Raw genomic sequence first — 24,947 nt, 5'->3', positions numbered from 1 at the left:
TCTGACAACCTTGTGAGAATTTGGTTGGAGCAGAGTCTAGTATGACTGGAAAATACAGAAATGATTTTACCTCAGGAGAAAAGCCGAAACCAGAACCAATGAAGAGAACAATAGCTTGGATAGGGTAGTTCTCAGCCTTGGATAACAATTGAGAAAACACATCTTACATGACTTTGTGTTTTATCCTATTTCACAACTGATAATTGCACACTTTTAAGACATTAATTACATTTTTTAAAAGCATTTGATAACAACAACAAACTTTTATTAAGGACGAATGGTATGTAAAGTTTAGTGATCTGAATGAGCATAAAGTCACAAGTCAGAATAATATTTGTATCTTTTCAGCTATACTAAAATAACAAGCATTTATTCGTTTTGTATATTGTATGACTTCATAATTTTATAATCAGTCCTTTTCAATTTTGTGTGTGCCTTCATAAATAACAGTGGATTTATTATACATTTCTTGTGGTCTTTAATGTAAAATTTGATTCTTGTTTGGCTAATTTTGTAGTCAATCGCCTTCTGATTTTACAGAATTCCCTCTTATTTTGTTCTCATCAGATCTAAAATCATCTGTGTAATTGGCTCATGGTAAATATCTCAAAGGAGAGCATTGGAGATATTTTAGCCTCTTACAAAGAGGCTAAAAGCAATTTGTCCTATTAGAAGTGTATCTTAATTAAGTATTGCTTAGAAAGTTTCTAAGACATCATGATTATATTGAAGTTAGATTCTGGACAAAGTACATGAAAAAGTTTAGGGCTATAAAATGTTTGCTGAGAGTTCTTCCTTAAATAATGCATGCACAAATATTTTCTTTGTCTATGAATTTTTAGAGTATCTATGGGCCCTCTGGTCTCTTAAACTTAAAGTTCATTTTCACTTTCCACTCTCTTCTATTTCTAAGACAAATTTTTTTCTTCTTATGTTTTTTTACTTTTCAAAATTTGGAAAAAAATACTGATTTTTGGAAGCCTATTTTTATGCATTCTTCCATAGCCATCTTGTGCTCATTTTCTGTCCTAATATTTATCCAGCAAAATTTGGTTTGGGAAGCAAACCTAAAATATATTTGCTGATGTAGGTCTGATATCAATGAAAACATCACCAAAGATTAAAAGTAATGGTTAGCTTGCAAGAAACTGGGGAGTTGTAGCAAAACTTATTTGCTCAAATATATAGCTTATGTCTTATCAATTTATTTTTAGGCAAGGCTTTTATTCTAAAATAAATTCACAACTGACAAATATAGTAATGGAAAATTCAGATAAATCTGTTTCAAAACTGCGTAGCCAACTGGAACTTATCTCCTCCACTTTTCTTCAACTGCTCTTTTGATTTTTTTTAAAAGAAAAACTGAAGGTAATAAGCTCAAAGAAAGGAACATAAATATCTAGTGAGCCCACACTCAACTTAGTGATTACAGGCAGTAAAATTTCTATAGAGATTATAGGAAGTTGGCAATTCAAATGCCCTCACTTAATACATACTATGTAATGAACTGATCATTTTTTCTGTTATTGCTACCATTTCAAAAAGGAATTTCCATGTAGTGGGCATTTAAGTAAGTGAAAACTATTCTAATTTTCTTAAAGGCCAGAAATCTAATGCAAAGTAATTTAGTCCAAATTTTGCTCAAGCCTTTTGCTAATCTATTGAGAAAATAAATTTTATAAATTCAAATTTTTTTCCTGCTAAAAAAGTAATGTTCAGTAACACTGAAAATATGACATCACATATTTGGTGGTATTTTTGTTCCTGACACTATAGGTAAGGAGTGGGGGAACAGTATTAACTAATGTTTTTCATCATTGCCCCCAGGTGAGAACATTTTCAGTTGTTAGAAAGTTCAGAGAGGGCAAAAATGTTAGTTTATTCAAATATTTCCCATTGGAAGTGTACTTCAATTATGCCATAACGAAAATCATGTTCTTTAGCCATAAATCATCCAGAGAAAATCAGTATTTTATTATTAGTCTGATGACTTGTTTATTGTTTCTTGAAATTTCCCTAAAATCAGGTGATATTTGCAAATATTTTAGTTTAACCAATTCTTTTTCATTTAAAACTCAATTATACCAATTCAGCTATCCAGATGGAAGTATCAACACACTACATGTCACGACCAGAGCAAAACTAAAATTCAGATCACTCCTCTCCCATTCCAGAGGCACAAAAAAGCTTATAAATATTCTGCATATGCCATTGGGCACAGATATGTACCTTCGAGGTTTCAGCTGTAACTCAAGTTTGCCTAACTTTCAACCCAGCACTTTATTCATTCTTTGCCCTCTTCTCCCGTCTTTTTCACTTCCTTAGTTGTCTGTTTATAGCCCATGCCATTTACTAGACAACAGACCTCAGGCCACTCAAAAATCATGATTTATTAACTGTACATGTCTCGCCTTAAGGAAAGCTCAAATAGCTACTAAAAAAATGCTAAAATTGGCTGGGTGCAGTGGCTCATGCCTGTAAGCCCAGCACTTTGGAAGGCCCAGGTGGGCAGATCACAAGGTCAGGAGTTCAAGACCTGCCTGGCCAAGATGGTGAAACCCCATCTCTACTAAAATTACAAAAATTACCTGGACATGGTGGCAGGTACCTGTAATCCCAGCTACTTGGGAGGCTGAGGCAGAGAATTGTTTACACCTGGGAGGCAGAGGTTGCAGTGAGCCAAGATCGCAGCATTGCACTCCAGCCTGGGCAACAGAGTGAGACTTTAAATAAAAAAAAAAAAAAAAAAAAAAGCTAAAATTGTATCTCATAGTCAAAATTTGTCAATTTTTAAAGGAAGTTCAAAAGTTTCCTGTATTTTTCCTATTTTCAGATTCAAAAACCCAATATTTAAATATGTCCATATTCCATCTTCATTGTGTTGGGTCTTTGAAAAACGTTATAACAGTAATTTACCCTATTCAGAGGGAAATCAGAATTACAGCTTCTATGTTACACGAAAAGGACCTACCATGAGTAGAAAGGTGGGAGTGTTCAGAAGCTCAGTGTCAGCTACAAATTCAAACACTCTTAATGTATTTATACTACATCAGGTTAACAAAAACAAAAACAAGTCACATCGTTTGTGACCAAACCCTGTTGATAACAAACAAGTGGGTATAATACTGCTCTCTAATGATCTAGATTTAGTCCAGTAACGTGGGTTTCTCTAACATATTTCAGCCACTGTAACTGTCACACCACATCAGAAGTGACAATTTAGCACCAGCAGCAGCTGCTGAAGTGTTCTCTCTGCACTCCCCAGGAACCACTGCTTTCCTTCTGCCTTTTTCAGCCCTCACTCTAATTCTAGTGCAGGATATTTTTCTGCTCATTTCACAGTACCTTGCCATTACTGCCTCCCTTGCTCTTTGTCTTAATGTCTCCTATGGGTGTTCTTGTCCGACAGAAATCTAGAAATTCAGGCAGCAAAGCGGACACTTGGGCATTAAATGGCCAAACAGAGTTAGTGAAATACAAGATTTCTGGTCCCAGCTGCAGTCTCTGAAGACTTGGACTCTCTCATCTTTCAACCAAAGGTTTGTTTTTCTGTCTGGTTATAGGCCCTTTCATCAGAATACAGAAGTTACATTTCTCCTATGTGGCACTCAGAAGTCATAGCTATATATATCCATGACAGGCAAAACCCCAGTGAGTATATGTTCTTCTAAACTATCTGAAACCACTTCTAACATAGAAACCAACCTTCAAGGAAGGAGAATCTACCTGACAACATTTCTATTTAGAACACAATTTCAGGTCCAGCTTCATTTATTTAGTCATTTTATAATGTTGTTTCCATCGGATTAAAAATTCAGATGCACAGATCCTAATGACATTATTTCCGCATTATGTCAAAAACCTAAAGGAAATGTTAAGGATTCCCCTGGCCTATTCCCACTCCTTTGTTTAGATCCCATACATTATTCTTATAAACAGTTAACTAGCACATTTAAAGAACAACTATATTATTATTTCACGTAAAACCTCATAGGTCTTGAAATAGGCTGTAATCCTGTTTGTAACCATCCCCCCACTCTTGTCCCTGCCCAAACTGAATTATAATTCTAAAGTTTCTACACCAATCTACTTTTTTTTTCCTTTTAGGTATTGCTAAAGCTGGAGAACTGTTGCCAATCTTACTTTGGAAAATAATTCTATTTCTCCTAGTTTCTGTAAACTGTCCTCATGTATTCTTAATTTTCAAACATTTTAGATGAGCTTGTAGTGTTCATAACCAACAACAGATACCTGCTGTAGGTTAATTTGGCTAATGCAGAGTGAATTTTAGATTCTTTCTCTTAGACTGCCCATACATCTGTCTGTTACTTAACAATGCAAGAAATGATTTAGCAAAGTTAATGATCCATTGGGAAGGCAAAAGTAAATTCATATAATGAAGCATCTAGGACTCTTCTCTGTGCATGTAAAACAGCATTTTAATGAGCTAAATGAGTTTGAATATTTAAACTCTGAATAACCCTTACTATTTGTTATCCAAATTTAAAGCAATATTTCATATGTAATCCATAATCTTAGAGGCTGGTTTTCAATGGCTGCTTTCTACCTATGAAGTATAAAAAATGTTCCTCAAAAACACACATGATAGAACAGGCTTAATGTAAATATCAGAAGAAACATAAAAGGAATATATGAAAGGATGACTTTGTGAGAATAAGAAATAGTACTAATATTACTATTTTTGGAGTAGATTATGGAGAAACTAAGAGAGCTTCTGTTTACATTCTATAAACAATGTACTAAACAGATTCCTGCCTTCATGGTGAAAAATAATTGCTGAAAATAAGGAGGTCAGTAGGTCTAAATACAGGTAGATTATAGCATCCTCTGACATTTTAAAGTGATTTCAGAGAAAATATAATGTTTTATCTATCACATTAGAATTAAAGGAACTATTCATAAACAAAGAATTGTAGACTCTTCTCAACTGTCTGATAAATTCTCAACCAGAGCAGGGATTCCCTGACAACATCACTGACATGATTTTCTATCTTCTGCTATAAACATTTTTGGGAGAAGAAATGTGTTCCAACATATTCCACCAAATTTGTCCTTCCTTTAACTTTCATCCAGTGTTGAAGATGTTGTAATGGAATATAAGTCTGCACTCTGCCACAAAGCAACTATTTAAATGTATAAAATAACTAATATCATCTAGTATCAAGTCTTCCAATTTTAGATTATCACTCAATGTCTTCAACTATTCATCAATGAAAATGGCTCCAGAACATCTTAACATCTTTAATGGCTCTTTACAAACTCCAGTTAATAGTCTCTAGAGTGAGACTCAGAATTGGAACACCAAGAATCCATGTGGGGTCTGACCAGTAAAAAATAGTTAGGAATTATTAAGTATCTGGAATCCTACATGTACGGGTTTAGTCAAAGATTGCATTCACTTCAGTTTAGTAGTCTAGGCATAATGTTGCTCTGTGAGTTTCTCTCTTAATAAAACACTTAGATCATTTTCATCTAATGTCTGGTAAATAACAATTTTTTAAAATTTTAACCTTTTATTTTTCCTATGAGTGCTTTTTTTGTGATTTGGTATTTTTTCTTAATCCTTTCTTTCTGATGGTAGTGGACATCTATTATTTGTATCTCCATGTCTTCACATCCTGCAATTCTATATTGCTAGATACTAGAGGCAACCACACCTCATTCTCCTCCCAACTGCTATGGTTTAAATTGTTTTATTTCCTCCAAAATTCACATGCTGAAAACTTAATCACCAACACAACATTGTTGGAAGGTGTGTCCTAATGAGATGTGTTTTTATTATGTGGGCAGAGCCCTCATTAATGGATTAATGCTGCTAAGAAAAGGGCTTGTGGAAAGGGTTCCCCCACTTTTGCTATGTGACAACACAACATTCCTTCTCTCCCGTCAATGCAACAATAAGAAGCCATCTTGGAACCAGAGACAGAGCCTACTGGCATTTTGATCTTGGACTTTCCAGCCTCCAGAACTCCAAAACAATAAATGGCTGTTCTTTATGAATTACGGAGTCTGTGGTATTATGTTGTAATAGCACAAACAGATACCCTCCAATCATGCCTCTAGTTGGAGTAAGTAATAAATTGGTTGAGTCAGGAGATGGCATTAATCCAACCAAGGCCCTTTCGATTTTAAATTTTGAGCCAAAGAGATTATCTTCTTCTCTAGAGATGAAACAATGAGATGTGAGATGCAGGAACTCTTAGCAGTAGGCTGGAAAAAAAACCCTGAAACAGTTAGCCTGGAAAAAGAAAGCCAATATGTAACGAAAAGTAAAAACAACTTAGGCCGTTTTCAAGATTCCGGTTCCAACTATTCCTGAAGCTTAGCTATACCCTTAGGTTGTCCATGGGTACATGAGCTAATAAATTCATTTAAAGAAAAAAAAAAACACAACAACAAAAAAAAAACAAAAACACTTTTCCAGCAAAACAAGTAGTGACTTGCATACACATTTTACTGTCTATGGTTTTTAAGTATTCCTCTTTCTCAACTTGATGTCTTGTATTATCTTTCTATTGTTACTATAATAAATTATCATCAACTTAGTGGCTTAAATAATACAAATTTATTATTTTACAGTTCTATAGGTTAGTAGCTGATGTGGGTCCCACTAGCTAAAACCAGTGTTGTCAACTGCACTCCTTCCTGGAGACTCTGGAAAAGAATCTGATTCCTTGTCTTCTCTGGCTTCTAGAGGCCATTTGTGTTCCTTAGTTCATGATTCCCTTCCTCCATCTTCAAATTCAGTAATGTTGGATCTCTGACCATTCTTATGTAGTTACATGTCCCTCTAACCCTGATCTTACTTGGAAAGGTTGTTGTAAGAACTCTCGTGATTAAATTGGACCCACCTGGATAATCCAGAATAATCTCATCTCGATGTCCTTAATTTTAAGCACATATGCAAAGTCTCTTTTGCCACGCAAAGTAACATATTCATAGGTTCTGGGAATTTAGGTATATAAATATTTAAGTGAGGGGGGAATTATTCTGCCTGCCACTAAGAAACAAAGATGACATTTCATTTCTCATTATTCAGTTCAGTAATAAAAATATGTTAAATAGGAGAAGCCAAAGATACCTTTCAAAATAATAACAACACGTTAATCAACATTATTTGGAAACCATTGTATTATATATCAAATGTCTCTTTCAAAATTGTTTTTCTGGGAAGAAAATTTCTGCTGGTTTTATCTTTTTCTAAAGATGCTTTTGGAGATCCTTACTGGATTTCCCCAGCTATCATCAGAATGCAATCTCTGAGATGTAGAAATAAAAGTATTTCCATATCCATGTACTTGAAGCCTAAGGCTGCTATTATTTCTAAGCATAGAGAGTGAACACAGCATCTCTTTGTTTTACTAATTGCTTTGTTTCCCTAAGCTGCAAGTACAACATCTGCCAGACCAGAATGCACTCCTTCCACACACCAAAGAACCACGGCTGGATAAACGACCTACACATCATGGTGTAAGGGCAAGCGCTTTGCAGGCAGCCAGAAGGCAGTTTTCAAGAGGCAAAGACTTCAAGTGGAAATGAAGCTGAATCACCCTCCAAAATCTTTAGAGTGGTTATGGAGTTGTTGATTCTGTAATGAATTCATAGTGTCTGCAATTTTATTGATTTTGTTTTTCAATAGAACTGTTAAAGATTACGATTCTAAGATAAGCAGAATGTGGGCAGATGCTCACAATCTCACTCACTGTTCTGCCAAGATATTTTTACATCTTTCTGCACATAAAACAAAATGAAGACATGTGCTATAGATGCATGCTACCAGTAATCCCCCATCCCCATAAGAAGGGAGTTTACTCTATGTTAATATCCTAGATGAGGTATTAAATTTTACTTAGAAAAAAATTAACAGAACTTCTAAAATAAAAGGGGTTTGCTTCCAAGGCAGTTTATGAAATATTCTTAATTACCCAAACCCATTGAAAAGGCAATTTGGGTCATCATTTCCAAATGTCATCTCTGTTATTTCCACTTCAGTATTAAACTTCATGCCACATCAGAATATAAAATGCTGCAACAGCTTACGCACTGTTGATGTTCATTCATCTACTGCACATCAGAAAAGCTCATTGCAAATATGGCATGAAAGAAAGAAAAGTAAGCAAAACACACTCAGAAAAGACTTGAAACAAACTGCCTCAAGGAACACACTCCAGAGGAAAGATTGCAAAACCATAGCCTTACCTTGGGAGACTTGGGCAGGTCCACCTTCCTTTCTTCTGCTAAGGTTAGCAGGGTTAACTTTGTTTCCTCTACTGAAGGGTGTTTGGGAGGGCGAGGTGGGGGGTGTGAGGCTGAGCTTTCATATCTCCGCATCATGTAATACTGCTCTTCAGTGATCTCTTCTACCAGAGTCCTGACTAGAAATGGTCCTGCATCCCTAGAGAAATTACTAACTAACTGAACAGTCATATTCAAGCGACCCACAGGAATTTCCCAGCACTCCGTGGGGTTGGCAAAGTCACTTATGAGTAGGTAAGAGTCTGTGATGTCTTCCTCCAACTGCAGTCCTGGTGTGGCAGCCAACACATCCTCTTCAATGGAAAGATCCCTGACAGACACCTTCACATTGAAGGGCAAGCGGAACTGTTTACAGAGCTCAGAAATCGGGTACTGTTTCTTATCATGAATCACCTCTACAAAACCTCCTTCCATGTACAAAGGGAGCAGTGCTGCCTCATAGGACTTTTTGAGGATTTTTTCACAGGCCAGAACATTCACTACTTTTTTTATTCCCTCACAGAGGACTTCAGTTGTCTCTGAGTGATGCACCAGAAACTGGTCCCCAACAGATACAGATGACAGCTTGTTATGAGGGGAATGAAAGGCTTTGGTGGCCACCACGTGAAGAGGCTCCTTTTCACTCTTAGCGATCTCTAGGTCATAGGCCGTTGGGAACTCCCTCGGTCGCCGCTTGAACTTGCCTTTATAACTAGTGGGGATCAAGAAGTGTCTTTTAGGAAAATTGCTTCTAATTTCTGAAGCTAAGATTCTTGATGCCTGGTACTTTTTGTGGATCACAATTGTTTTCCCAGGCTGTAAAATGCTTTGGGGCAGGTGATTTCCTTGAGGTGCTTCTATGACTTCAGTTACTATGGGGAACTCTTTACTGGTCATTTCAAAAAGATCTTCTGTTGATAACAGCTGAAGAAACCAGTTAGCATCATAAGAATCAGTGATGTCTTTGACTTCGACATCTAGACTGGGGAGGATGCGGACTATATCCTTTCGAACTGAAAAGAAAAAAAAAATCACTATGGTATTTTGTACTTCAAAATGTTTGCTGCAAGATACTCTCCTGATGCCATAAATAAACTTATTTTACAAAATAAAGAACTCAGATGATCATCATATATCATTTCTTATGTGTGATTTTCCTTTTTTCAAATTTTAAGATGAAAGAGATTGAATATAAAACCAACACTCATAAGCCCATACTCAGTTTAAGAAGTGGACATTAGCCAGTACCTTGGAGCTCTAGGGAACTTCCTCAGAATCACATCCTCACTTCTACTGACGTACAATCACTCTCCTGATTCTCATGCTAAATATTCCTGTGTTTATATTTATACTTTTATCATTCATAACATACATGAATATAGCTATGTGTGTGAATATGTATGTAAATGTGTTCATAAATTTTATACGAAGGTTTATAAATTATTAGGTCATTTTAAGTCACATTCTTGAGGGCCAGACTTTATATATCAAATTATCATAGAAGAAAGTTTTGACCCAAAACATACATTCTTTATACCAAATCTTATCCTGTGAGATGAAACAATATTGCAAAATCATGAGATACAAGCTACTTGAGATTAATATGTGAAAATAAATACCAAGATGCAGTATTTTTCCAATGTCAAAATTATTTCTTTCTCCACTGGTGTTATATTATACCTACCTAGCAAAGGAGTGGTGCAGAGTGGGTCACAATCAGAGTAGCCATTCAGGAGCCCTAGGTATGCTGGTGGGTGCTCAGCAACGTATTAATTGCCTCATGCGCCACTGGGGTTAATGGATATCTGTATTTTTTCCAACTACCCACTGTCTCATGAGTCTTCCTTTGAGACTGCAGAGATGCTTAGAATATTGTCCTGCATTTATTTACCTGTTCCTCATACACTACCCAACATAGTATCATTATAAATGGTCCTGAATAAACGTACGTATTGGCCAGGAACTGTATCTCATTCCTATAATTCCAGCATTTTGGGAGGCTCAGGTGAGAGGACTGCTTCAGCCCAGGAGTTCAAGGCTAGCCTGGGCAATATAGTGAGACCTTGTCTCTGTACAAAAATTAGAAAAAAATTAGCTGAACCTGGTGGCATGTCCCAGCTACTCAGGAGACTGAGGTGGGAATATCACTTGACCCTGAGAAGCAAAGGTTGCAGTGAGTCATGATCACACCCACTGCATTTCAGCTTGGGTGACAAAGTGAGACCCTGTCTCAAAACATAAAAATAAAAAAAAAATAAAGTTATGTGTTAATATTAGCAGGGTATTATAATAGTCTATATTTTCTTGATAACTTACTAACATAAATTTTACAGCATTTTCATGATATGGCATTGATTTTCAATATCTCCAGCCACCCTTCTGTCATTTTTTTCTTCCTTCCATGCTTTTGAAAATGAACAATTTGGAAGATTTGGAAGACAGAATATCCTCTTATAAAACATTACATATATATTACTTTTTATATTATTAACTGCATCAAAAAACCTGTGTGATTTATGTAATATTATTTATATACCCTGTGTAATTATAGAGTTTCTGAAGATGCAGCAATGAAAAAGTATTATCTTCTTGTAAAAAAACAAAAAATCAGTGGTTGCCTATAGGCTGAAGGTCTGCAAAATTGCAAAGATTTTTAATTTTTAGAAAAAAAAGGAGGGTTTAAAGAGCACTTCTTACATTAATAAGTTATTTTATAAAGTTTAGCACACACTAACTTTTGACATTATACCTACTGGCTTCTCTGAACCTCAAGGTAAGTTTAGAAACTAAAATTCTGGTGGTTTGACTCAAAATGAGCTAGGTTTAAGAATCCTAGAGCTAGCTCTAGATAGGCTCATGCTATTCCTCAAGTCTAGGGAACAGCTAGAGATTAGTAGAATAGATGCCATCAAGGACTTCCTAAGAACTCAGAACATCAGTTTCAATGCAGGCTAGATCCCAGTCTTTCTTTGTACATGGTGGGTGCTGTGGGCTAGGAATAGCTTTAATGCATTGGAGGACGGCATTGCTGCTGGAGAAAGTCTATGGGCCATGTTATCTAAACTCTTAATTTTTTTTGTATTCAATTACTGACCTATCTTCAGTACTTTTGTGCCTAAATCCACTGAAATAATGTTAGCCTATCTTATTTTACTTAAGCTCTCAGCAGCATTTGACAAAGTAGATTAGACTCCCTCCTCTTTGATACATTTTTCTCACTTACTTTCCTCTTATCTCACTTGTGATTCCTCTCAGTTTTGCTGGTTCCTTCTCCCTATACACCACCCACCCCTCACACACACCTTTTAGAGTGTCTTGGTTCTCTTTTTCCCTCTATCTACACTCACGCCTACTCTGATCTTAAATGGTCTCATGTCTTTAAATATCATCTTTATGCTGATGACTACCCAAAGTATAGCTCTAGCCAAAACATCTTCCTGAATGCTGTATGTCTACTTCAGATCTCCACTTGGACATCTAATAGATGTCTCAAAATTAACATGCTTAAACTGAAATCTAATCTTCCCCCAAAACCTAAGCTACATGCTGTCTTCCCAAACTCAGCTATTGGAAACTCTTTTCTTTCAGTGCAGTCCATAAATCTCAGGGACATCCTTAGCTTTTCTCTTTCTTAACACCTGACATCTCTTACATCAGGACTATCCTGATCTGAGCCACATTATCTCTTGCCTGGCTTGTTGCAATGGCTTTCTAACCAGTATCCTTGCAGTCAAATCTCAATAGGGAAGCTAAATATTATTTTTAGATGCTAAATAAATTATGTCTGTCTTCTGTTTATAAGCCTACAGTGTCACTCCTTTCACTCAATATAAAAACCAAAGTCTTTACTTGGCCCCTGGCACCACGTGGGTCTCATCTGCTACTCCTTTGTCTCACTCTAACTCCCCACTGTCTCCCGGACCTCCTCATTGTCAGTCAGATCTTTGCACAGCCAGTTTCCTCTGCCTGTTACATTCTTCAGCCAGATATGTTCACAGCCAACTTCTCTTTTTCTTCAAGACTGCTTAAATATCATCTTGGCAGTGAGATCTACTCTAAATGCTCTATTTAAAATTGCAAGCTTCTCTTCCATTTGCCCTTTTCTGTTTCTCTCTTTCATATCACCCTTCACCTTCTATCATTCCATATCACTTGCTTATTTATATTATGATCATTTTCTAGTGTTTGTTTCCCTAAACTGAAACATATGCCTTCCCAGAGGCAGTAGTCTTTCATTGTTTTCTTCATCAATGTCTAGAATGTCTAGAATGGCTCCTGGCACATAGTAGATACTCAATAAATGAATTAATGAATAAAAAATAATTGCCAGAACAAAGTACATGAGTGAGTACTAAAGGAAGCAAATCATTAAATAAATTCTATATAAAATTTCACTGTAGAAAAAAAGTTTTCAATGTTAAAATTCCTGCTACTATTCATAGCAGCTATTGTATATTTTATTTAAGACATGTCTCTTAAGGTTACAGTTTAACTTAATCAATGGCCTGTTCAATGCAGTAAATACTTGGTTTTTTTTTTTGTTTTTTTGTTTTTTTGTTTTTTGAGACGGAGTCTCGCTCTGTCGCCCAGGCTGGAGTGCAGTGGCCGGATCTCAGCTCACTGCAAGCTCTGCCTCCCGGGTTTACGCCATTCTCCTGCCTCAGCCTCCCAAGTAGCTGGGACTACAGGCGCCCGCCACCTCGCCCGGCTAGTTTTTTTTTTGTATATTTTTAGTAGAGACGGGGTTTCACCGGGTTAGCCAGGATGGTCTCGATCTCCTGACTTCGTGATCCGCCCGTCTCGGCCTCCCAAAGTGCTGGGATTACAGGCTTGAGCCACCGCGCCCGGCCAATACTTGTTTTTAATGTCTTCAATACAATAGAGAGATTGAAGTATAAATAGATGAGCAAAGTAAAATACTTTCATCCAAGTTTTTTTAATTAAAAAGATTAGGCAAAATCATGATGTATATGCCTAAAGAGAAGATTCAGTACAAGGAAATAGCACAAGCAGTGAAAATCAACAACTCTTCTTAGATTCACCAGAGAATTGAGGTCACAGGGCAAACCACAACCCCAAAAACTAGACAGGTAGGCGAATACAAACAGTCATAGCTCACTGGGGGCAAAAACCACTGCTGGAGCCAGCACCTGGAAGAATACAAGGGTAACTGGGGACCAAGAGTAGAATCGTTTAAGAGATAAAACTCCCAGGGTCGGGAGAGCATGTTTAGGAGGACCTCCCACACTTTTCTGAGTCTTACTTTCAGGGGCCCATCCAGGTTCTCGGGATGAAGATGAAAAAAATTTCCTTGTGCTTCTGGCAGGGTGAGAGAAGAAGCAACCATTCTGAAATATATCCAGAGCATTCTGTTCTCCTTTAAAAATGCCTGTCCTCAAGGAAAACTATTTTAGCACAGCCCAACCAACTTGTGCTTTACCAGATCCTAACTGTTATGGGGGAAGGGAATTACCCAACCAAACCACCTCTAATATTCTATGTAGGGAAAAAGCAATACCCAACTCCAACCTCCTCTGTACTTCCACATAAAGGAAGGGAAATACCCAACTCAAGCCTCCACTAGCCATTCTGTCTCTCCCAAAGCGTACAAAAAAGCTGAGAAACATTTGTGAAGGTCACAGCCTAGAGACACAGGCTCACTAATAACTGAAACCTAATCATAAAATTATAGAAATCCCCCCTCCATACCATAGGACCACATCAACAGTGCTACTGTATAATAACAGGAAACTACAACTCAAAGAATGGCATTTAAGACTGTATCTAAGAAGGAGTCTCTAGAGACTAAAATCAACAGGGCAGACAAAAGCAAGAGCACTACACGACAATGTAGTCTCTGACACCTACCTTTATAGTAAACTATAAACACAGCCTAACTTCTAGATAGATAAACAGAAAATATCACATTAAAAGACAATTTATCAGTTTCTTTTAACTGAAACATCATGTCTGGCTTTCAAAAAAAAAAAAATCTGCAACATATATTATAAGGCAAAAAAGCACACTCTGAAGAGACAAATCAAGCATCAAAGCCAGATTCAGATATAGCACATATTTGGGAATTATCAAACCAGGAACTTAAAATTTAATAATAACGCTAAGGAGTATAATGGAAAAAGGGGACAACATGCAGGGAAAGATGGGTGATGTAAGCAGAGAAATGGAAACTCTAGGGGAAAACCGAAAGGCAATGACAGAAATTGAAGACACAAGGCCAGGCACGGTGGCTCACGCCTGTAATCCCAGGACTTTGGGAGGCTGAGGCAGGCGGATCACGAAGTCAGGAGATCGAGACCATCCTGGCTAACACAGTGAAACCCTGTCTCTACTAAAAATACAAAAAATTAACCTGGCATGGAGGCATGTGCCTGTAGTTCCAGGTGCTACAAAGGCTGAGGCAGGAGAATCGCCTGAACCCGGGAGGCAGAGGTTGGAGTGATGTGAGATCATGCCACTGCACTCTAGCCTGGGTGGCACAGCGAGACTCTGTCGAATGAAAGAAAGGAGAAGAGAGAGAGAGAGAGAGAGAGAGAAAGAGAAAGAAAGAAATTAAAAACACAGAAACAGAAATAAAGTCTTTAGTGGGTTTCTAATTATACTGGACACTGCTGAGGAAAGAATCAATGGGCTTGAATATATGTCAATTAAAAACTTCCCAAACCAAAAAGAAAGAGAAACGAAAAAAAAACCAGAACATAATATAATACCCAAGAAATGTGAGACAACTGCAGAAGATGTAACATGTATGTCCTGGGTATACCAGAAGGAGGATACAGTGGTCATGAAACAGAAGAAATATTTGCAGTAACCAGACTTAGAATTTTCCAAAATTAATGCAGTTTCAAAACACTGAGCAGGATAAATACCAAAAAAAAAAAAAAAAAAAATCCACATTGAGTAGTATCATAATCAGACTTCATCAAATCAAAGACAAAGCAAAAACTTGAACCAGAGGGGTAAAAACACCTTACCAACAGAGGAAAAAGGAAGAGATTTACAATGGGCTTTTCTTTGGAAACCATGTAAGCAAGAAGAGAATAGAGGGACAAATTTAAAGAGTTGGAAAAAACTCACCAACCTAGAATTCTGTATCCAGTGAAATCATCCTTCAAAAGTAAAGGAGAAATAAAGACTTACTAATATGAGTAACAATTCAGGGGATTTGTCACCAGTTCACCTGCCTTGTAAGATGAAGAATTTTTAATTCTTCAGAGAAAAGAAAAATGATAAAGGTCAGAAATTCAGACATACACACAGAAAGGACGAGTGCTGGAGAAGAAATAATTGAAGGCAAAATAAAATGTTTTATTTTTCTTATTCTTAATTGATCTAACAGAAAGCAGTCTGTTAAAAATAATAATTGTAGCAATAGTTTGGATGATTATAGCTCATAGATAAGTGAAATGAATGACAGTACTGTTTTAAGAGACAGGAAGGAGGAATGAGGAATACTTTCATATAAGGTAACTGCAGTACTCATGAAGTTATTTGTGTTATTTGAAAGTGACATATATTAGTTGTAAATATATATTACAAACTCTAGGGTAACAACTAAAAATGTTTTTTACAGTATAATTTATATGCTAAGAGAAAAGAGAAAGTGGAATCATATAAAAGCCTCAATTAAAACTATAGTAGGCAGGCAAAGAAGGGGAAAAATAGCACATTTAATTTGAGGATGAGGATAAAGACATTTTATGAAAGGCATGGCCACAACACGAGACTTTAAGAATGAAAAGAAATTACAGGCTAAGATAGAATAGGAGAGGGTATAATCCAGATGGCAAGGACACCATGATCAATGATAAGAAGGGAACTTGAGAATTGTTAGTAATTAACAAGATATCCAGCATCTCAGGATTTTAAATTAGAGCACAGGGACTGGACAGGAGACTCACTGAAAGAAACACCATGAAAATGAATTGACACTTTGAATGCCAGGCTGAGGAATGTATAACTACTTCAGGAGGAAATCCAAAATATTTCAGATCAAGAAAGATGAAATTACAATTAGCAATTTGGCAGATTATCTGATAAATCAATGGGAGGGGAGACTGAAACCAGGGAGTCTACCTTTCTTTCTATACTAAGTGCCATGAATCCCATAGACATACAATTTACTGGCAACTCAGTCAGCCTCATTACTTTTGCATGAACTTTGAATTTTTATATTATTCTCTCATGTCTGTTAAAACAAAATGAAACCTTTATTATATACTGTTCTGTTGATTTTTGCATATGTTTTAAGTTTTCCATAGTCAAAAGTTAAAATAAAAACTCATTATTTGCTTAAGGTTACCTAGAATTTGGCAATGACATCCTCAAGTTTTTAAACTGAAATAGGTTTCATTAATTTTTATGGCAAATATTATATCTACAAATCTCTCCTAGAGAAAGATAAAGACACCAACACTTATAGTGTTGCTCTCTTATAAAACAAAAAGTTGCATGTTTTTACAGAAATATTATGAAATATAAGACAGGAAAAACAATTAGAATCTTTTACAGATTTATAAAATTTTAGATTACCATTGCTTATGTTGTGGTATATATAGCTCTAATCGTGTGTGTGTGTGTGTCCGTGTGCGTGTGTGTGAGAGAGACAGAGAGAATTTTTTTAAAGAAGCATTTGTTATTTTGCAATTGGGAAAATGGAATTTTCTCCCCCCAAAAAGACCAAACAGTACAAGCTAAATTAGAAAATGTCATTTTCCAAAAAAGTTCTTTTTGACTCTAAAATGATAGATAAGAAGGCAACACCTGAGAGCATGAGAATGAGAAACATTCCTGGAGGTTTATATTACAAGTTTTTCTGTTCCAAACTAAACCGAAGTGAAAACGTTTTGTACTTATCAAACTTTAGTTTAGACTTCCCAGAATTTCTTCCTGAGTGAACATGAATTATCCTTGCTGGGTATGTTTTCTTGCTATCCAAAGCAAGCTCCTGTGAAAAACAATTTCCATTCCATTTTTTTCTGAAAGGGTAACAGGTTACTTCTGTTATGTTGCTGAGTAGTTTCACTAAGTTCTTTCCAGAAAAGTCCCTTCACAGGGTGAATGCTAATCATAATGTGGTGCTTTTCTATATTCCCCACTGTAACAACCCTCTTAACTAAGTTTGAATTTCGGGGATGCCACTAAAATTGACTTTAAAGAGAAAATAAAGAGTTACCCTTAAACTTGGTTGGTGATGGGCAACATATGTTTCCTTGGATATTTAATATTCAATTCTAGAATACTCTTGGTCTCAACTCACGAAGTGAGAACCAAACCTTTGCGATTGGACCTAAATTAGTACAGGGATGGAAATCCGCTGAGACACTCTTATTCAAGACTTGAAGACAAGATGATTGTTTCTACATATTTTTCTCCAAAGAAATTTTATAAATCCTAGCGCTACAGTTTCTCCCAACTTCTAGTTCCTCCTATATCATTATTTAATGATAATAACCTGTATATTTGTTAGACATTTTTACTGTCTAATCTTTGTCATTTACTTTCTGAGACTACAGTTGTTTTTCTCAAAAGTATGAACTTCATCTTCATCTCTCATCCACTCAATGAACTGTTTAGTTACATATTTGCATTGCATTCCAATCTTTATTATAGGGCAATTATTAGGTTTACTAATAATTTCTGAGCTCTGCCTTGTTCCAGACTTTTAAATTAAAATTTGCTTTACAGTTCATTCATTTGATCTCAATTTTCTTTATGGATATTCTGTGAATTAATTTTTTAAATTTATTTAACTTCATTTCAACTTAAGAGAAGCTATACTATGAATTTCTATTTTCTTACCTGGTTCTCCTCTGGTTCATCTGTTGTCCATATTTCTAAACAAAGAGAGCCTTTTGAATGGTTCTGTAACTTTTGTATTAGAAAAAATTATCATAAACCTCACTGAGAAATTGAGAGTTATTTAAAATGAATACACTTGCATTTTATATGAGTTTATTCGTAACACTACTTTGCCTTTTACATTTTAATTTAGTCCATAAAATCTAAGAAAAGCAAATAAACACTTTTTTAGATACTTTTAACATGTATTCCATTGATGTTTGTAATGGTTAGTTTTACGTATCAACTTGATTAGGCTATATTACCTAGTTATTTAATCAAACACTAACCTAGGTGAGGCTGTGAAGGTATTTCGTACATTCAGCTGTCATCTACACTCAGTTGACTTTAAAGGATGTTACCCTCCATGATTCAGGTGGGCCCTGACTAATCAGTTGGAGGTCTTAAGAGCAAAAACTGAGATTTCCCAGAGAAAAGGAAATTCTGCCTCAAGACTGCAGCATTAACTCATGCCTGAGTTTTGAGCCTCTGCAGCTTGTCCTACAGGTTTAGATCTTATCAACTCCCATACTCGCATGAACCAATTCCTTAAAATAAATAACACTGTATATATTAATGTATAATTAGGTATATTTAGCACACATATATATTCTGTTTCTCTGGAAAATCCTAATAAGGCATTAATAGTTAGTAATGTAAAAATAAATATATACCTAATACAAAATAGGTACCTTTCTCTGCTTGCTGCATGATATTTCTATTAGCAATAAGACTGCACCCTAAAGGAACAAAATGAAATGGGAGCTGACTAGAGTATCCACTGGTTCTAAATATCACATCATAGTATTTTCATGGACACATTATGAAAAGCATCACTAACAAAAATTGAACCTGTTATACAAATATAGATGATATAAACTTTGGTACCATGAAGTTCATATTTTCCTTAGCTAGTGAACCCATAAACATGTCATCATAATAAATCAAATCTGGATATGGTTAGTGAGAAAACCCCCTTGTTACCTAAAGAGGAGCTTTGTACTGTGAAACATAAATATACATGCATAAACAATGTGTTAGTCTCTTAATTCATTCTTTCATTCACTTGATTTACTGAATGCTTATGGAACATTTGCTCTATCTCAAGCACTGAGAAAATACAAATACATACATAAGAAATTAATGTGATATTTTTATAAATTACTGAAAATGGCATTTTACTAAATATATTAAATTTATAAATTATACTTGTTATCATTTAGCAGGAGTAGCAATCAGTCCTTTGAGAGATTATAATAGATCCAGGCAAAACTCTGGGCTAGAACTAATTTAATTAGGTAGTGAGATTTATGGCTAAAATTATACCTTTTCAATCCTTTCTCCCATCAAATTTACCACAGGGGTAAAAAGTCAAAAAAGGAAGTTTTTTTTAAAAAAAGTTCAATGAATCTAAAAGATATGTGTAATCCTTAATCTAAATGAAGACAGAAATCAGAGGGAAGAATGATAAATGACTTGACAGAAAAGAAAAAGAAATGCCTATGCACCTGAGGAGGCAAAATCCAAAGAAAAGTGAACCATTGTTGTCCCATGAGACCTCCAAAGACAGAATTTGGAGACATAAGGCTCCTGGAAAGCAAAGTGAAGCCAGGGGCCTAAAAACACAGGGATTATTCAGATGTCTGAAAAATGGTTAAACCCAGGTCTCCACTCTACTTTAGGGAAGATAGGTGACCACCCCTTCCACCTCTCTCTCTGCAGTAAAAAGTATATACAGGATCTCAGAACCTCAGAAACCAGACATAGGTGAGCAGGAGGGAAGCGTGGGACTGAAAGTGAAGTAGTTAATTATAAATCTGTAAGTGGGAGTGGTGAGATTGTTAGCTCCGTCCCCACTTAGCTCCAAGTCTCATAATCCCCAGACGACACCACAAAGATTCTTCTCAGGTGAAACTGAACTCAAAAAGGAAAGACTCACAAAACCTAAATTTGAGGACCGCTGCAGTGAAAAAGCTGGCATGATAATATCTAAAATTCATAAACATAGAGCTTATATAGAAACAGTGCCTTACTTGTACATTTTTGTTTCAACTGACCCCTGTAAATATGAACACATGACAAGAAATCACAAAGCATTTGATAAAAACATTTAACAAGAAACGATACACCAAAACTTTAAAAAAAAAAGGGGGGGAGGGGCAAAAGGAGGGAGATAAAATGCAGTGAACTATTGAAAACTTAAAAAAACTATCTAAAATATTTTTAGTAGAGATGGGGTTTCACCGTGTTAGCCAGGATAGTCTCGATTTCCCGACCTCGTGATCCGCCTGCCTCGGCCTCCCAAAGTGCTGGGATTATAGGCGTGAGTCACCGGGTGGCGGGCGCCTGTAGTCCCAGTTACTTGGGGGGCTGAGGCAGGAAAATGGCGTGAACCTGGGAGGCGGAGCTTGCAGTGAGCCGAGATCGCGCCACTGCACTCCAGCCTGAGCTACAGAGGGAGACTCCGTACAAAAAAAAAAAAAAATTATCTAAAATATTCTCAGAGAGATAAAATGTTGTATTTTAAAAACAAGAACAGAGTAAAATATGTACAATGATGTAAGAAATAACTCTTGGAAATTAAAATTATAACTCTTGGAAATTAAAAATATAACTAAAATTAAAAATTCATTAAAACAGTTGGAAATGTAGTTAAGAAAATTTTCCCTGAAGATAAACAAAAGACAAAAAGATATAAAATAGAAAAAGAAAAAAGGCCCTAGAAGATCGGTATGGGAATTTCAGCATGAGATTTGAAATTAAAGACAGAGAGAAGAGAAAATATAATTGAGCGGACATTATGAGAGAAATTATTCCAGACATAAAGCACCTAAATATTCAGATTGAAAACTGTCATCACAAAGAAAGAACAGACCCACCAGAAGTCACATTACTGTGAAACTTCAGAATACCACATATAATCTCTCCAAGACGATATGGGATAGTGGAAGATAAGGGAGTAAAGTTTTCAAAATTCTGAGGCGAATTTATTTTCAACCTGGAATTCTGTAAGTAGCCAAACTATCAGTCTTATATGTGTATAGAATATTTTTCAAACATTCAGGCTTTCTAAATACTTGATATTCCATGCACCGTTCTCAGGAAGCAAGTGAAGGTTGGTCTCCATCAAAATTGGAAGAAAGTCAAGAAGGAGTTCGTTATTTGATTTCAGAAACAGTTAGTCAACAGAAACACAAGTCAACAGTCAATCACCAGGATGATTTTAAATGGAATTCCCAGGACAGCACCTGTGCAGTTGGTCTCAAGAATAAGCAATTCCAATTGGAACATGAGAATGAAGAGTTACAAAGGAATACATTCAGGAAAACTAATAGAAAAGGTAGCCTTCCTGACAGTTTGGGCTCTTTGGAAAATTACACTGAGTGGCCTTTTTTGATAGAGTTGAAGAATGCTCTAAGACTTAGGATAAAATTGAAGAAAATCAAGCAAAGAAAACGATAAGGTCATCATCACAGAAAAACAGTGATGGAGAAATGGAATTATACTCATTATACGCCACTTGGTTGAGCAGTGAATTGTCACAATAATGAAAATATTAATGTTTAGCCATAACTTGTACTGAAAATATACGGAAGGGGAAGTAAGAATATAAGAGAATTAAGTCTTCATTGTCATATGTGAAAGTCAATAGTTACTATCTTAAAGTTGATGACTTGAAAAAGAGCAATATTCCTTTATTATTTAGAAGTGTGCCAGAAAGTAGAGGAAAAATATTTAAAGGCACTACCTGAGAGGAACAGAATATGAGGAAAATTTGGCCCTCGTGTCAAGGGCACAAAGTTTTGCTGATAACGTTGTTATAATTCCTTTTACTGTTTGACTTTTTCGACTTTGATAAACATTAAAATTATTTTAAAAAATTAAATGAGAGAAAGAAGAAGTCTTAGTATTCTAAAGACCAAAGTGTTATTTTTCTGCTATTCACGTGTCACTGATTATACAATATGTAGACACAACCTTTCTGATACCACTTTTCACTTGTGTGATTTCAGCCCTCTGCTCCTAAAATGAATTAACTTTTTTCATATCTGGGCTAAAACCATTCCCCCCAAATTTGACAGGTATTGAGGTTTTTCCATAAAAGAAAGTTATACAACTCTGAAATTTTCACTTAGGGAAGAAATAATTATCAATCTATATGTCAAAACACGACACTATTTTAAAAGTTTTAATGGTCAAGACCTCTCTCTTTCAGAGGCAAATTTAAATAGCTCACTCAATTTTTCCATTTGCAAATATTATGTATTCCATTTAATATGCTAATATGAATTTCATCTTCCTGAGAAAGGCACAATACACATCGTGAAGTGACTTATATAAGACTAGTAGTTTGAAGTTTGCACTGTTATGTGTATCTATTTTCCGAAGAAGGATAATTTTTTCTAAATCATTAAATGTGTGATGAGGGTTAGGGAGTTTCAGATCTATAACAGATTTTGGCCAAGTTTCCAGAAACAAACACTTTATTTAAACAGTTTTTTTTTTAATGAAACTCAAAATTTCACATTAATAATAAAAAACTAGCAATAAGAGTAGAATATCTTATATTTTCTCTTATCTCTACATACTTGTTATGTTCTCTTTTCAGCAAATCAGTATTTCATGGCTCCCTGTAGTTCTCACTATTTTTCATCTTGCTCTTTCCCCTAAGGTTTCTGTAAAACTTCGAATTCCCTGCTCACACCTACTCTTTTTCTTGTCACTTTGGAAAGGAAGCATTCTAGCCAAGAAGGGTTTGGACTGACACTCAAGGCCTGTGGAAAGCAATTTAGTAACATTCCTTGACCTCAAGGAAAGTTTGAATCTTCAAGTTAAGAAAGAATCATGTAAAACAAAACCACAATGGATTCAAAACATGGTCTATATTTTATATTCAGGGCAAAAATGCCTACAACAATAAAAACATTTTAAATTAGGTATTTGTGATAAGACACCCATCCTCTATTTCCAGGAAATATTCTGCAGTCAATACACATGCAATCCAGTCTCATGCAGTTTTTGTGCTGAAATTGCTATACAATAAGAACTAATGTTTAAAATAATCCCTATGAAATTAAATATCCAGTATAATTAAAATGAGAATTTAGTTTAAATAGTGTTAAATAATGGGAATTAGACTAAAACAATTTGTAAACAGTATTATTTCAACCAAGGGCTTTCTTCTGGGTCTTAGTTAGCATAAATTCACAGTTAAGTCCTACCTAAACAAATACGTTAATATCCCCTGATCTTCTGATGATGACATTCAATAGACTGCACTTCCATCCAGTGCATCAAGACAAGAAGCTGGGAAGAAGTTTGGCGTCTTTCTCCTTCCAACAGACCTTCACATTTTGCTCATTGTACTTCTTAAATACCCATAAAGCCCAACTATGATTCTCTGTCTTTCCCACTGTTGTCTCTGTTGTATAAATTTCCTGTACCCTGGCACTCAACTGGCCTCACTACTCTCCTGTTCTTGTCTTTCCCTGCTTAAAGCCTTTTACTGATTTGCCCTTATGACACATTTTAGCCTCTTAGTATATACTTCAAGACCCTCCATGATTGATTCCACTCCCCATTGCATGTGTTCATATTTGTTTCAACCTGCCCTCTCTGTTTTTTTCTCACACCAGCTACACTAGTGCTCCCATCCCTTTCTCATCTGCTGCCCCCATACCACTGCTTGTCCACTTAATGACAAGGTTGGAATTCTCCAACCTTGTCCCCTTCTTCTTTGCCTGATTACCTCCTATGCATCTTTTGAGCCTTCATTTAAATGCCATTTCTGCAGAGTAGGCTTTCTTGCTTCCTAATTTAATAAATGTTGTAATCACTTTATCCATGTGCTGCTTAGGTTGTAGGTTTACCCTCATTTGTAACTATGCAATAGGCAGGAGATGCCAATAGTTTTAGAAAGTAACACATTTTAAAATGGGAAAACACTGTTATTGATAAAAATCAAAGAAATCTCAATTACTCATCTCAACTGCACATTTAGGGATCGCTAACAGAACATTAATGTGGGGTCTACAATTTGCCGTTGCCTCAATTTTTTGTAATACTGAAAATACTCATTTTTAGCATTCATTAAGTGGAATTCCTTGCCTATACCTTCAGTTCAACTTGAATTGATTAATTTCTGATTAAATATTTGTTTGTGACAGAATTTAGGAACAATTCTAATACTTGCCAAAAGATTCATATTGATTTTTCAATAATTGTATGTGGCCAACAGTATTAATGAGTCCAGAGAAAAATATATTTTTTAAAAGATACCTAAGGAGGACATTTTGAACAAATGTTTTTACATACTGTTTTTTGTTCTCAAGTGTATAGTATAATAGTACCTTAATAAAACCTTAATTTCTCTCTCAACACTACTTTAAAAGGTAGGCAAAAGAGTATCACCATTTTCTTTGCATAAACAGGGAGTCTAAATGGTGCGCTGAAAACCAACACCTATTACGTTACTGACCCAGAATTAGAATCTAGGACTCCAAGTTCAGAACTCTTTATTATCCATCCTACTCATGTGTCATAATCCTGAAAACTCAAGGTATTAACACCTTTGAAGTAACAATGCTCTCTCCAGATATTCCTATTTCAAAATGCAAATAATTCTATGAAGATTGCATATTAAAACACGCTGGGCCGGGTGTGGTGGCTCACACCTGTAATCCCAGCACTTTGGGAGGCTGAGGTGGGTCAATCACAAGGTCAAGAGATCGAGACCATCCTGGTTAACATGGTGAAACCCCATCTCTACTAAAAATACAAAAAAATTAGCTGAACGTGGTGGCGGCACCTGTAGTCCCAGCTACTTGGGAGGC

The 24,947-nt window shown here is 35.8% G+C and overlaps 1 protein-coding gene across 10 annotated transcripts in view; it reads right to left on the bottom strand.

The window, feature by feature from the left end:
- THEMIS (thymocyte selection associated) overlaps positions 1-24,947 on the bottom strand; it is a 240,832-nt gene that overhangs the window by 124,366 nt on the left and 91,519 nt on the right. For all 10 annotated transcript variants that reach the window (XR_002521777.2, XR_002521778.2, XM_009206133.4 and 7 more), the window contains one exon: positions 8,221-9,269. Coding sequence is in view for 8 of the 10 variants with exons in the window: in XM_009206133.4 (XP_009204397.2) it covers positions 8,221-9,269 (1,049 nt within the window). In the remaining 2 variants the exon portion in view is untranslated. The remainder of the gene's footprint in view (positions 1-8,220; positions 9,270-24,947) is intronic.

Source organism: Papio anubis, chromosome 6 (assembly GCF_008728515.1).
Source record: "Papio anubis isolate 15944 chromosome 6, Panubis1.0, whole genome shotgun sequence".
In the NCBI taxonomy this organism is placed as follows: Eukaryota; Metazoa; Chordata; class Mammalia; order Primates; family Cercopithecidae; genus Papio; species Papio anubis.
Note: the sequence above shows the minus strand (reverse complement) of the source record. Positions and strands in the feature narration are given on the sequence as shown.